General features: G+C 40.5%; 1 protein-coding gene across 5 annotated transcripts in view; it reads right to left on the bottom strand.

Annotated features, from left to right (window-relative positions):
- LOC106868475 (uncharacterized) overlaps positions 1–13,584 on the bottom strand; it is a 75,350-nt gene that overhangs the window by 38,144 nt on the left and 23,622 nt on the right. For 3 of the 5 annotated variants that reach the window (XM_014913752.3, XM_014913753.3, XM_014913756.3), the window contains exons 9-11: positions 13,085–13,123; positions 5,074–5,197; positions 562–679 (exon numbers count right to left, since the gene is read on the bottom strand). In XM_014913752.3, the coding sequence (XP_014769238.1) occupies positions 562–679; positions 5,074–5,197; positions 13,085–13,123 (281 nt within the window). The remainder of the gene's footprint in view (positions 1–561; positions 680–5,073; positions 5,198–13,084; positions 13,124–13,584) is intronic. The other 2 variants (XM_014913755.3, XM_089359849.1) reach the window with 1 other exon arrangement.

Here is a 13,584-nt window from a genome sequence, read left to right on the forward strand (position 1 = left end):
CCACTAAGCATTTTGGTGTTGTAATGATTCTGCCAGCTTGCCACCTTAATAATAATGGACTACAGAAAATATTCTGTTCAATACCACAGATTTGCTTGTCAGTTGTTTGACCACAACCAGTTGAGCATGTCCCTTAGTGGCTGACAATATGTGCATTTCCTATCATAAGCAGTGGGGAAGCATCATAGCCATGTGCTGAGAGGAATTCTTTGGGGTTTGAATAATTCACCTCTGGAAACAAGGGTGTTTTATTCATCATTCTTACACAAACTTTATTTAGGGACCTTTTAAGCAGGATGGACTACTTGATCTGAAGAAAATTCTAACTGGGTGCCACCTGCAAGGTCATGCACTGTTTATCTTAATATAAGGTAATCGTTTCATACACATATGGTTGTGATGCATGTGCCTGGTGTACCCTTATCAGATGAGTAGTCCTGAAAGGTATATTGGGCTTTGTATATTTGTACCCCAGTGTCACTTTGATAGCATGCATTGCTCTTTCACTCAATAATAATAATAATAAAACAGCAATCTATCAAATGATCTAACTACACATACTTATCAGCATCAGCAACTAATTGGTCATATTGATTCTTAATGTTGTCGTATTCATCTATCTGGTCTTGCAACTTCTTCAAATCTCGAATTTGGTTGTTCAGTTCTCGGATCTTGTCATCTAAAGAATCCAGAAAATAGAGAAGAAAAAAAAAAACAAAGAAATCATCATCATCATCGTTTAACGTCCGCTTTCCATGCTAGCATGGGTTGGACGATTTGACTGAGGACTGGTGAAACCGGATGGCAACACCAGGCTCCAGTCTGATTTGGCAGAGTTTCTACAGCTGGATGCCCTTCCTAACGCCAACCACTCAGAGAGTGTAGTGGGTGCTTTTACGTGTCACCCGCACGAAAACGGCCACGCTCGAAATGGTGTCTTTTATGTGCCACCCGCACAAGCCAGTCCAGGGGCGCTGGCAACGATCTCGCTCGAAAATCCTACGGGAGCCAGTCAGGCGGTACTGGCAACGGCCACGCTCAAAATGGTGCATCTCATGCGCCACCCGCACAAGAACCAGTCCAGGGGCACTGGCAACGATCTTACTTGGCTTGCCGGGTCTTCTCACGCACAGCACATTTCCAAAGGTCTCGGTCAGTAGTCATCGCCTCGGTGAGGCCCAATGTACGAAGGTCTTGCCTCACCACCTCAGCCCAGGTCTTCCTGGGCCTACCTCTTCCACGGGTTCCCTCAACTGTTAGGGTGTGGCACTTTTTCACGCAGCTATCCTCCTCCATTCTCCCCACATGTCCATACCAGCGCAATCGTCTCTCTTGCACACCACAACTGATGCTTCTAATGTTCAGCTTTTCTCTCAAGATACTTACACTCTGACGGGTATTCACATTGACATTACACATCCAACGGAGCATACTGGCTTCATTCCTTGCGAGCTTACGTATGTCCTCAGCAGTTACAGCCCATGTTTCACTGCCATGTAGCATGGTTGTTCGTACGCATGCGTCATACAGTCTGCCTTTTACTCTGAGTGAGAGTCCCTTTGTCGCCAGCAGGGGTAAGAGCTCTCTAAACTTTGCCCAGGCTATTCTTATTCTAGCAGCTACACTTTCAGCGCACCCACCCCCACTACTAACTTGGTCGCCCAGATAGCGGAAGCTATCGACTACCTCTAGTTTTTCACCCTGGAATGAGATAGAAGTTGTTTCCTGTTTGTTTACAGTCTTTATTGCACCTGAACATCTGCCACAAACAAAAACTAACTTGCTAGTTAACCTGCCTTTGATGTTGCTGCACCTCTTATGTGTCCATAGCTTGCACCGGGTACATCTTATAGAGTTACTACCTACTCCTTTTCTACATACTGAGCAGGGCCATCTACCTGAAGGGGTTTGTGTTTTATCTACCTTCCTACTTATTAGGATTTTGGTTTTAGCTAGGTTGACTCTAAGGCCCTTCAATTCTAGACCTTGCTTCCACACCTGAAACTTCTCCTCTAGTTCTGATAGTGACTCCGCAATTAGGGCAAGGTCATCAGCATAGAGGAGCTCCCAGGGGCAACCTGTCTTGAACTCCTCTGTGATTGCCTGGAGGACTATGATAAATAAGAGGGGGCTGAGGACGGAACCTTGGTGGACCCCTACCTCTACCCGGAATTCATTGCTGTACTCATTTCCAACCCTCACCTTACTGGCAGCATCTCTGTACATGGCCCGCACAGCTCTCACTAACCATTCTTCTATCCCAAGTTTCCTCATTGACCACCAGATAAGGGATCGGGGGACCCTGTCAAAGGCTTTCTCCATGTCAACGAAAGCCAGGTACAGAGGTTTATCCTTAGCTAGGTATTTCTCCTGCAACTGTCTCACTAGAAATAAGGTATCAGTAGTGCTTTTACCTGGCACGAACCCAAACTGCATCTCATCTAAATTGATTCGCTCCCTAATTAGTTGGGCTATGACCCTCTCTGTAACTTTCATAACCTGATCTAACAGCTTGATGCCTCTGTAATTATTTGTAATAGAAATAGGAAAAATAAAAGTGAACACAAAATAATGAGAGAATATGTAGATATGTGGGTGGATGGATGAGAATAGCTGCTTAAAGAAGTGCCAATATCTAACTGTGGAGGGTACCTGTGGAACGAGTAAACCCAGGAAGACATGGAATGAAGTGGTGAGAAAGGATCTTCAGACACTGGGCCTCACTGAGGAAATGACAACGGACTGGGATTGTGGCAATCTTCTGTACTTGATAAGACATGTCAAGCTAAGTAAAAGTGTGGTCATCCATACATACAGGCATGTTCTTTGTAGGTGCTGATGTCACATAAAATGCACTAGTGCTGCATAAACACACCTGTGCTGGTGGCACAGCCAAAACAATTGGAATCTGGCCAGCTCCAGTCAAACTGTCCAACCCATACCAGCATGGAAAATGGACATTAAATGATGATGATAATGGTGATGTGGGAAAGAGTAGGTGCAGGATGGCTGAAAAAGTTAAGAAATTCATTTTGTAACCATGGATGATCCTTTTGAGAAGTACCCTGACCAAGCATCTACTACAGCCTTGGGCTGAGTGAAATTGAATAGCAAGAAGATCAGAGGATGGACTGAACCTGTTATTTAAAAGCCCAGCCTTGTCATTTGGCACCCAGCTGACCGAGAATTATATTAAGGGTACAAGCGTCTGTGGAATATTAATTTATTAGGAAGTAGTTCTCTTGATTGAATTACTGGGAATTGTAGGAGGTCCATTTAATGAAAGACAATGTATGGAATTGATTTTAATGGAAATGGAAACGTGTGCATGAAGGTCTGGTATAATATTAGGATATCAATGACATCAACAATAGAATTTTTTGACTTAATTGCAGTCTTCATTTAACCCTTTAGTATTTAAATTAGCCATATCTGGCTAAAATATTCTACCTTTTTTATGTTCAAATTGGCCAGATCCATCCTCTCATATCTATTGTACAATGTCATTCTAGAAATGTACAATCACATCATCGAAATCTTGAAGTTACGAGATAACATGCATGATTATTTCAAAGGAATGTGAATAAATAAGCATTACATTTGACAGAATAATGTGAATGCTAAAGGGTTAAAATTAGGTAGAAGGAATTTGTAAATATGCCTGCATCTGGTCAAAACCTCAGAACCTTTATTTAAATAATCTTTCAATATTTTATTTCAGCTCAAAAGGAAACTGATAAAACACTGTTAAAAGAGGGAAAAACACCTTCATCTGAATCCTGTTCATCTTATTAATGCTTATTTAACATGAAATGTAAAGCAATAAAGCAGTAGCATTTTGGCGTTAGGAAGGGCATCCAGCTGTAGAAACTCTGCCAAATCAGATTGGAGTCTGGTGTAGCCATCTGGTTCACCAGTCCTCAGTCAAATCGTCCAACCCATGCTAGCATGGAAAGCGGACGTTAAACGATGATGATGATGATACATACATTGAGTACTCTTGTCCTATGGTTGTAAACCCACTTACAAGTTATAATGTGTGTATATGACTGAATTAGTGAAGCTATTACAGCATTGGCGGAATATGAGGTAACAGGGTGGAAGAATGGAGTAAATAGAAAAGAGAAAGGTCAAGGCTATGCCATTTCATACCCATAAAGGTGAGTACAGATACAGTGACAACTGTTCGCATACATACAAAATAGAAAGGAAAGATGATGAGGATAACAGTAGCAACACCAACAACAGTGACAATAATAAAAATAACAGCAAGAATATCTACTGTAGTATGAGTATCCACTGCAATAATCAAAGGTAATGGGAACAAGTGGTCAAACCTGTCTATCTTTTTTATATTGAGCAACTTAAAATTATACTTTGTATTTTTTGCCAAAAACACTGATGAGGTAATTTGATAAAATTATGTAATTTTTAACAAATAATTGTGTAATCCTAATGGTTGATTTAGCAAAATACGTGTATGTTTTATAAAGCTTAAAATACCAAATATGCATTCTGTATTTTATTAATATTGTTACATGATTCATATTCTCATAGAAGTCTATCCTGCAGTTTGATGCCCCTCATCTAACTGCACTGGATACAGGAGGATAGTGAGGGAATGCACTACTGAGTCTGGACTTTTGGTTACATATCACACTTTACAGTGCATATATATGCTTGTATATATTATTTATATAACCACATGTCTGATAAGTTCAAGTTTGATAAGTAGAGTAATGAATACTTTGTGTATAGATGAATGTATTCATATCCAATGAAAGGGTTCATATAGAATATTTAATGCTTGTCAAATTACACCTTTATATGTAAAATATCTAGATTCTAGCAATAAGGAAGCCTCTTAGTGATCAACCAACTTGTTAGAAATAGCAGCCAAATTTCTTTCAAACCACACACTACAATCAAGAGCACGTATGAAATCAGGGATATACACAAATATGGAGTGATCACAAAATCTTGCTAATTTTGATCATAGGCTTGTTTAATCCAGGATAATCTAGGGATAAACAACATCAAACACCTAGAAAGGAGAGGTATATATTAAATTACCTTTCAAAGATATAGTCTTCTTGTTCTCTTCAAGATCATATTCTATTTCAGACCGAAGATGTCGTTCACTATTCAAATCACTGCCCAGCTTCCGGAGCAGGATATTTTTCTTTTCAATTTCTTCCTAAAATTTGAAAATGTTTAAAATAAATACACAAAATAAAATTTTTGAGTATGCTGTGATCCAGTCTACCCAGATACCTTACTGACTGGCTCACTAGGTTTCCTAACAACCTTGTTACTGCACATATGAGCAGGTGTGTGTGTGTGCGTGTATGAGTGAGAGAGAGAGAGAGAGGCAGGCAAGAAAGTTAAGAGCAACAGTGGGAAGGTGGGAATATGGTAGCTAAAATATTTTTTCAAATGTTGAGAGATACTGCCATGAAGCTTACTTCCAAAAACATAGTTCAAAAATTTAATCTTTTTGAAAAATACTCCCTTAACAACAAACATCATGATCCCTTTTATTTTATAGTACCAATACCTCACTAATCTTAGGCTGAAAAGTGAGTTTTATTTTCATCTTAGCATTGTTCCAAACCATCAATTCTCCTTCAAAGCCAGAATAGCTGATAATATCCAAAATTTTGATAGCGACATTATTTGAAACCAGCTAGGAATAAATTACCCCTTTTTTAATACATACATTATATATATATGTGTGTGTGTGTGTGTGTGTGTGTGTGTGTGCATGTATCTTTCAAAGCCACTAGGCTATTCAAATTGTAAATTCTCACATCAATTGGAAATATATTTATTTTTTTTACTTTATACACATACATGCACTTACAGGGTTTTTGGGCTAAATTTGATGATTTTTTTTTTGTCTCTTTTTTTCAGAAACAGTTTGGTGTATTGGTGAAGTCAACAGCATTGGGGAGCATAAAGATTAAAAAGTTAGCTGACATGGAGGACTGGAAACCATTTGAATATCAGAAAAGAGTTACTTGTGTCATGATGATTCATGTGGTATGTCAAAATGCTGACATCATGATGATCCACAATGCTCTGTGAACGCCTGTAAAGGTTGTAAGACATGACATGGACAGCTACAGTCAGAAAGATGCATAGCAGATCTTCTGACTGCATCCACATGCTAGAATTCATCCAATAGCTGCTGGACAAGGTGATAGAAGATTTGAGCAAGGGAATCCAGGCTTTGGCAAGAGAGTCCCCAACATGAAGCTAGCCCTAAACAAGGACCTTCACTTCCATTTACACAGGAAGCATCAGGGAGAAATTCTAACAGCCAAGGCGAACCACTTGATGAAAGCAAAGAAGTGCTTGAACAAGCTGAAGCATCCTATTGAACTGGGAATGATCTGGGTTTTCTCAGATGAAAAATACTTCTGCTAGGACAAGTCCCACAACACCTAGAACAACAGGTGGGTTGTCTATAATCCATGTCCCATGTATTACAAAAAGCAAGTTCCTCAAACTGTGTTGGTCTTTCGGTGTGATTCAAGTGAGGGTAATGTCAAGCTGCCCCACATCAGTGAACACGGCCTTAAGCTCAATTCAGATGGCTACATGAAATTGGAAACTGTGGTGAAATCCTGGCTGGAGAGGGATGCTGCTTGAAGGCCATATTTGAAGCAGCAAGATTTGGCTCCTTGCAATACCTTCAGAAAGAGTCAGAAGTGGTGGTTGGAGAATTTCTACGTCACCAACCCCAATTTCCAGCCTTCTAATTCCCTTGATTCTAATCTCATGGATTACTATGTCTGGAGTGCGGTTGAGAAAGACACCAACTGCTCTGCTTGCAACACCAAGGCTGAGCTGGTGGCCAAGATAAAGGATGTTTAAAGATCTTACCAGGGACACAGTGAGGAACGCATGCACCAGGTTCATGAGCCATCTTAAAGGAACAGATCATCATCATTTAAAGTCCATTTTCCATGCTGGCATGGGTTGGATGGTTTGACAGGGACTGACCAGCCAGAGAGCTGCCCAGGCTCCAATTGTCTGCTTTGGTATGGATTCAATGGCTGGATGCCCTTCCCATTATGCCAATCATTTTACAGATTGTGCTGGGTGCTCTTCATGTGCCACTGGCACAGGTGCATTTACATAGCACCGGCATGAGTGCATTTTACATGGCACCAGCACTGCCACATGCAAGACAAAGACCTTTCAAGCTGGGAGAAGGATTTGGGGCACAACCATAAAGGATATGCCTGTATGTATGGATGACCATGATTTTACTTAGCTTAAATAAAAGCAGGACTCAAAACCATTTGAAGTAAACATCTAGATTCAATTTTACATGGTGCTTTCAATTCTTCCTCAATAAATATATTTGGTAATGGCAATAGCTTCATAATTATGTAGATATGGCAGCAGGTTAAAATGGACAACTTACCACAGGTGCAGGTATGGCTCTGTGGTAAGAAGCTTACTTCTCAACCCCATGGTTCCAGATTCAATCCCACTGCATGGTACCTTGGGCAACTGTCTTCTATTATAGCCTTGGGTTGACCAAAATCTTGTGAGTGAATTTGGTAGACATAAACTGAAAGAAGCCAGCTGTATATTTATCTCTGTGTGTATGTGTGTCTGTCCCCAACCACCCTTGACAATCAGTGTTGGTGTGTTTATGTCTCCATAACCTAGCAATTTGGTAAAAGAGACCAATGGAATAAGTACTAAGTTTAAAAAATAAGTCCTGGAGTCAATTTGTTTGACTAAAACTTTTCAAGGTGGTGCCCCAGTATGGCCACAGTCAAATGACTGAAACAAGTAGACCCCACTACCATATTAAGTCTTCTAAAACAAAATATTAATGGTTTTGACATTGCCATTACATACGACAGCATTTACGCCTGAGAAAATGATACTGAATAATAAACAATAATATTGAAAATAAACATGTAACAGTAAACAATAATGCTAAGAAGCAACAAGAAAAAGCAAATAATTTCTAATTTAGGCACAAAGAATGCAGCTTGAGACGTGATAAATCAAGGTTGTAATAAATTGAATTGACTATTGTACATTTCTAGTTTTCTTTAATCATCCTTAAATGAATGAAAAACCAGATTAAACTCAGAGGGATGAAACGCAGTTAACACACTGGACAAAATGCTTAATGGTATTTCACTTGACTCTTTACAATCCTAGTTCAAATATCATTGAGGCCAGTTTTGCCTTTCATCCTTTTAGAGTCAATAAAATAAAATACTGGTTAAATACTGGGGTTGAAGTAACTGACTACTCCCTCCCACGAAAATTGCTGGCCTTGTGTCAAAATTTGAAACATTATCATCATCATCATCATTATTGGGTCCATGGTTTTGACTAAGCCAATAAAACAATTATTTAAGGACAGCAGATTTACAAAATTGCTAGAACGTTGGATAAAATACTTTGCAGTATTTCTTCAGGGTCTTTTATACTCTGAATTCAAATCCTGCCATGATCAACTTTGCCTTTCAATCCTTTCAGGGTTGATGAAATAAGTACCAGTCTAGTACTGGGGTTGATGACAGCGACGGACCCCTCCACTTAAAATTGCTGGTCTTGTTCTGGGGGTCCATGATATTAACTAGTCCCATCTTGCTCAAAATTTCAGGCCTTATGTCTATGCTAGAAACATTTAATAGTGATGGATTAACAGACTCATTAGAATATCAAACAAAAGGCCTTGCTGCATCAGTTTTGGAGCTTTATATTCCAAGTTCAAATTCCACCCTTTCGAGGTAAAGTAAAATAAGATACCAGTCAAATATTGGGCTCAGTGGTGTCAACTAATACCCCCACTTCAAAACTCAGGCTAATCTTATGCCTAAATCAGAAAATAAAAATTCTATGCAAAAATATTTTTATCAACAGTATATTAGAAAATATACAATAAAATTTCATTTAGTTAGATTACAATTTGTAACACCTATGCTGTGGTAAGTTAACAAATGTGAATACACCTTATTCTTTTTGTACACAGAAAAATAAGGAGATTGCTCTGATGTGTTTTATGGCTGATTGGCTACTCTTCAGAGGAAAAGTAGCCCTTCATCCTTCTGCCTACAATAGCAATTGCTGGTTTTCTGTGTGAATAACAGAATATATTCACCACTTTAGCCTTGCACAGCATTGGTTACAAACTAGCCTAACTAGATTAAATTTGTTTTGAACAACAACAATTGTAGAAAGAAAAAGAAGGATCTGAAACTGGAAATAGAAATCTGGGACAGTTGTACATTTTCCAAGAGTATCCACAACATAAATAAAATAACAGCTCTAATTAAAATTTGATCTCCACAAATAATGATGTCTTAAGATGGCACAAGGCAAGAGATTTGAATTGAGCACACAACCTTTCCACTTTATAAATAGTACATGAATAGTATTTATTTTATTTACCATTGATGTATGGAAAAAAAGAGTCAACTTCAATGGGGTCAGAACACAAAAAGTAGAGTGATAAAACTAAACAATTTATAGTCAGTTGCTCTATTTGTTTTCTTTATTTTTTCTTTGTCTCTCAACTGCTCATATTTAAAATTTTCTTTCCACTAAACACGAAATAGAATATTGTGATGTTCATATTTTCCCAATCATTTAGTTTAGGAGGAATGAGGTGAAATAGCCTAACTAATGATTAAAACCATATTACAACCTTGGCTTAATGGCAGCTTGACACTTGCATAATTCCATATTGCCAGATAACAAAAATATTATTAAGAAAACAATAACCAGGCAAAGTATTAATGTCACTTCAGCAACATGAATGCTACAATTAATGGGATACGAACACTTGTTAGCATGCAGGAGGATATGAATGGTATAGCACTCAAGAGGTGAAGAATGCTAAAATGAGAAAACATGTCTACCTTAGAAAACATGGTACAGTAAATATGCAAAAATGAATGCTACAACAAGCAGGAAAAATTAAGTGACAGAGAAAACAGATTAACACAAATGCTGCAGTAAACAAATAAACAACAGTTATGAATATAATTGATGTAGAAAACATTGGAAATTAAAATCCATGTGAAAACAATGGAACATGAATATTACAGCAAGCGGGCAAGCGTGAATGCTACAGCAAACGGGCATGCATGAATGGTACAGCAAACGGGCAAGCATGAATGGTACAGCAAACGGGCATGCATGAATGGTACAGCAAACGGGCAAGCGTGAATGCTACAGCAAACGGGCATGCATGAATGGTACAGCAAATGGGCAAGCATGAATGGTACAGCAAACGGGCAAGCATGAATGCTACAGCAAACGGGCAAGCGTGAATGCTACAGCAAACGGGCATGCATGAATGGTACAGCAAACGGGCAAGCATGAATGGTACAGCAAACGGGCATGCACGAATGGTACAGCAAACGGGCAAGCGTGAATGGTACAGCAAACGGGCAAGCGTGAATGGTACAGCAAACGGGCAAGCGTGAATGGTACAGCAAACGGGCATGCACGAATGGTACAGCAAACGGGCAAGCGTGAATGGTACAGCAAACAGGCATGCACGAATGGTACAGCAAGCGGGCAAGCGTGAATGGTACAGCAAACGGGCAAGCATGAATGCTACAGCAAACGGGCAAGCGTGAATGCTACAGCAAACGGGCATGCACGAATGGTACAGCAAACGGGCAAGCGTGAATGGTACAGCAAACGGGCAAGCATGAATGCTACAGCAAACGGGCAAGCGTGAATGCTACAGCAAACGGGCATGCATGAATGCTACAGCAAACGGGCAAGCATGAATGGTACAGCAAACGGGCATGCACGAATGGTACAGCAAACGGGCAAGCGTGAATGGTACAGCAAACGGGCAAGCGTGAATGGTACAGCAAACGGGCAAGCACGAATGGTACAGCAAACGGGCAAGCGTGAATGGTACAGCAAACGGGCATGCACGAATGGTACAGCAAACGGGCAAGCGTGAATGGTACAGCAAACAGGCATGCACGAATGGTACAGCAAACGGGCAAGCGTGAATGGTACAGCAAACGGGCAAGCATGAATGCTACAGCAAACGGGCAAGCGTGAATGGTACAGCAAACGGGCATGCACGAATGGTACAGCAAACGGGCAAGCGTGAATGGTACAGCAAACGGGCAAGCATGAATGCTACAGCAAACGGGCAAGCGTGAATGCTACAGCAAACGGGCAAGCGTGAATGCTACAGCAAACGGGCATGCATGAATGGTACAGCAAACGGGCAAGCATGAATGGTACAGCAAACGGGCAAGCATGAATGCTACAGCAAACGGGCATGCATGAATGGTACAGCAAATGGGCAAGCATGAATGGTACAGCAAACGGGCAAGCGTGAATGCTACAGCAAACGGGCAAGCGTGAATGGTACAGCAAACGGGCAAGCGTGAATGGTACAGCAAACGGGCAAGCATGAATGCTACAGCAAACGGGCAAGCGTGAATGCTACAGCAAACGGGCATGCACGAATGGTACAGCAAACGGGCAAGCGTGAATGGTACAGCAAACGGGCAAGCATGAATGCTACAGCAAACGGGCAAGCGTGAATGCTACAGCAAACGGGCAAGCGTGAATGGTACAGCAAACGGGCATGCATGAATGGTACAGCAAACGGGCAAGCATGAATAGTACAGCAAACGGGCATGCATGAATGGTACAGCAAACGGGCAAGCGTGAATGCTACAGCAAACGGGCATGCATGAATGGTACAGCAAATGGGCAAGCATGAATGCTACAGCAAACGGGCAAGCGTGAATGCTACAGCAAACGGGCATGCATGAATGGTACAGCAAACGGGCAAGCATGAATGGTACAGCAAACGGGCAAGCATGAATGCTACAGCAAACGGGCATGCACGAATGGTACAGCAAACGGGCAAGCGTGAATGGTACAGCAAACGGGCAAGCGTGAATGGTACAGCAAACGGGCAAGTGTGAATGGTACAGCAAACGGGCAAGCATGAATGCTACAGCAAACGGGCAAGCGTGAATGCTACAGCAAACGGGCAAGCATGAATGGTACAGTAAACGGGCAAGCATGAATGCTACAGCAAACGGGCATGCATGAATGGTACAGCAAATGGGCAAGCATGAATGGTACAGCAAACGGGCAAGCATGAATGCTACAGCAAACGGGCAAGCGTGAATGCTACAGCAAACGGGCATGCATGAATGGTACAGCAAATGGGCAAGCATGAATGGTACAGCAAACGGGCAAGCATGAATGCTACAGCAAACGGGCAAGCGTGAATGCTACAGCAAACGGGCATGCATGAATGGTACAGCAAATGGGCAAGCATGAATGGTACAGCAAACGGGCAAGCATGAATGCTACAGCAAACGGGCAAGCGTGAATGCTACAGCAAACGGGCATGCATGAATGGTACAGCAAACGGGCAAGCGTGAATGGTACAGCAAACGGGCAAGCATGAATGCTACAGCAAACGGGCATGCATGAATGGTACAGCAAACGAGCATGCATGAATGCTACAGCAAACGGGCAAGTGTGAATGTTACAGCAAGCGTGAATGCTACAGCAAGCGGGCAAGCGTGAATGTTGCGGGCAAGCGTGAATGTTGCGGGCAAGCGTGAATGTTGCAGGCAAGCATGAATGCTACAGCAAATGGGCAAGAATGAATGCTGCATCAAACAGGCAAGCGTGAATGCTACAGCAAGCAGGCAAGCGTGAATGCTACAGCAAACAGGCAAGCGTGAATGTTACAGCAAACGAGTAAGCATGAATGTGGCAGCAAGCATAAATGCAATAGCAAACAGGTAAAAAATAAGCATGTATAGGTAAATATGGAGGTTACATCAAGCAGAAAAAATAGAAATACTACAGCAAGCAGGGAAATATGAATACATAAACAACTATGAAGGATACTGCAAACAATTTAACACAAATTCCAAGGTAAACAATGAAACTTTATACTATAGCAAGCTACGAAGCATGAATAATGAAAAAATAAAGCAAAGATAAAATGAAAGCAAGAAATAATGTTGCTAAAACAGACAAAATAAACACATACATAAACCAAGCTAACACAAAATTGAAACAATTTAGTCACCTCAGTTTTTTTCCGTAAATTGCGTTCTCTCTGTATAATCTAATATAAAATTAAAAGAAAACATACCTTACAATCAGAAATACATGCTGTAGCAGAAATTTATAATGCAGGTTTAGATACTGAAAATTGTATGTGGTTGGCAAGTAACTTGATCTAAGTTCTTATGTTGAAACTAAAATAATGTGCATTGTGTTTGGCCCTAGAAGCCATTTAAAATAATCATTACCAGGCACAGCCATAGCTGCATGGTAAACAAGTTCACTTTATAAGCAAGTCAACACCATTTATTTAACCCTTCAGCATTCAAATTACTCTGAAAAGTGTTATACTTATTCATTCACAATGTTTTGAATTAATCATGCATTATCTTGGAGCTTTCAAATTATAATACGTATACATACATACATATGTATATATATACATGTATATATACATATCTATAAACATATATATACATATACACATATATGTACATATATATATATATATATACATATGTA

This window comes from Octopus bimaculoides, chromosome 11 (assembly GCF_046866305.1).
Source record: "Octopus bimaculoides isolate indiv1 chromosome 11, ASM4686630v1, whole genome shotgun sequence".
Lineage (NCBI taxonomy): Eukaryota > Metazoa > Mollusca > Cephalopoda > Octopoda > Octopodidae > Octopus > Octopus bimaculoides.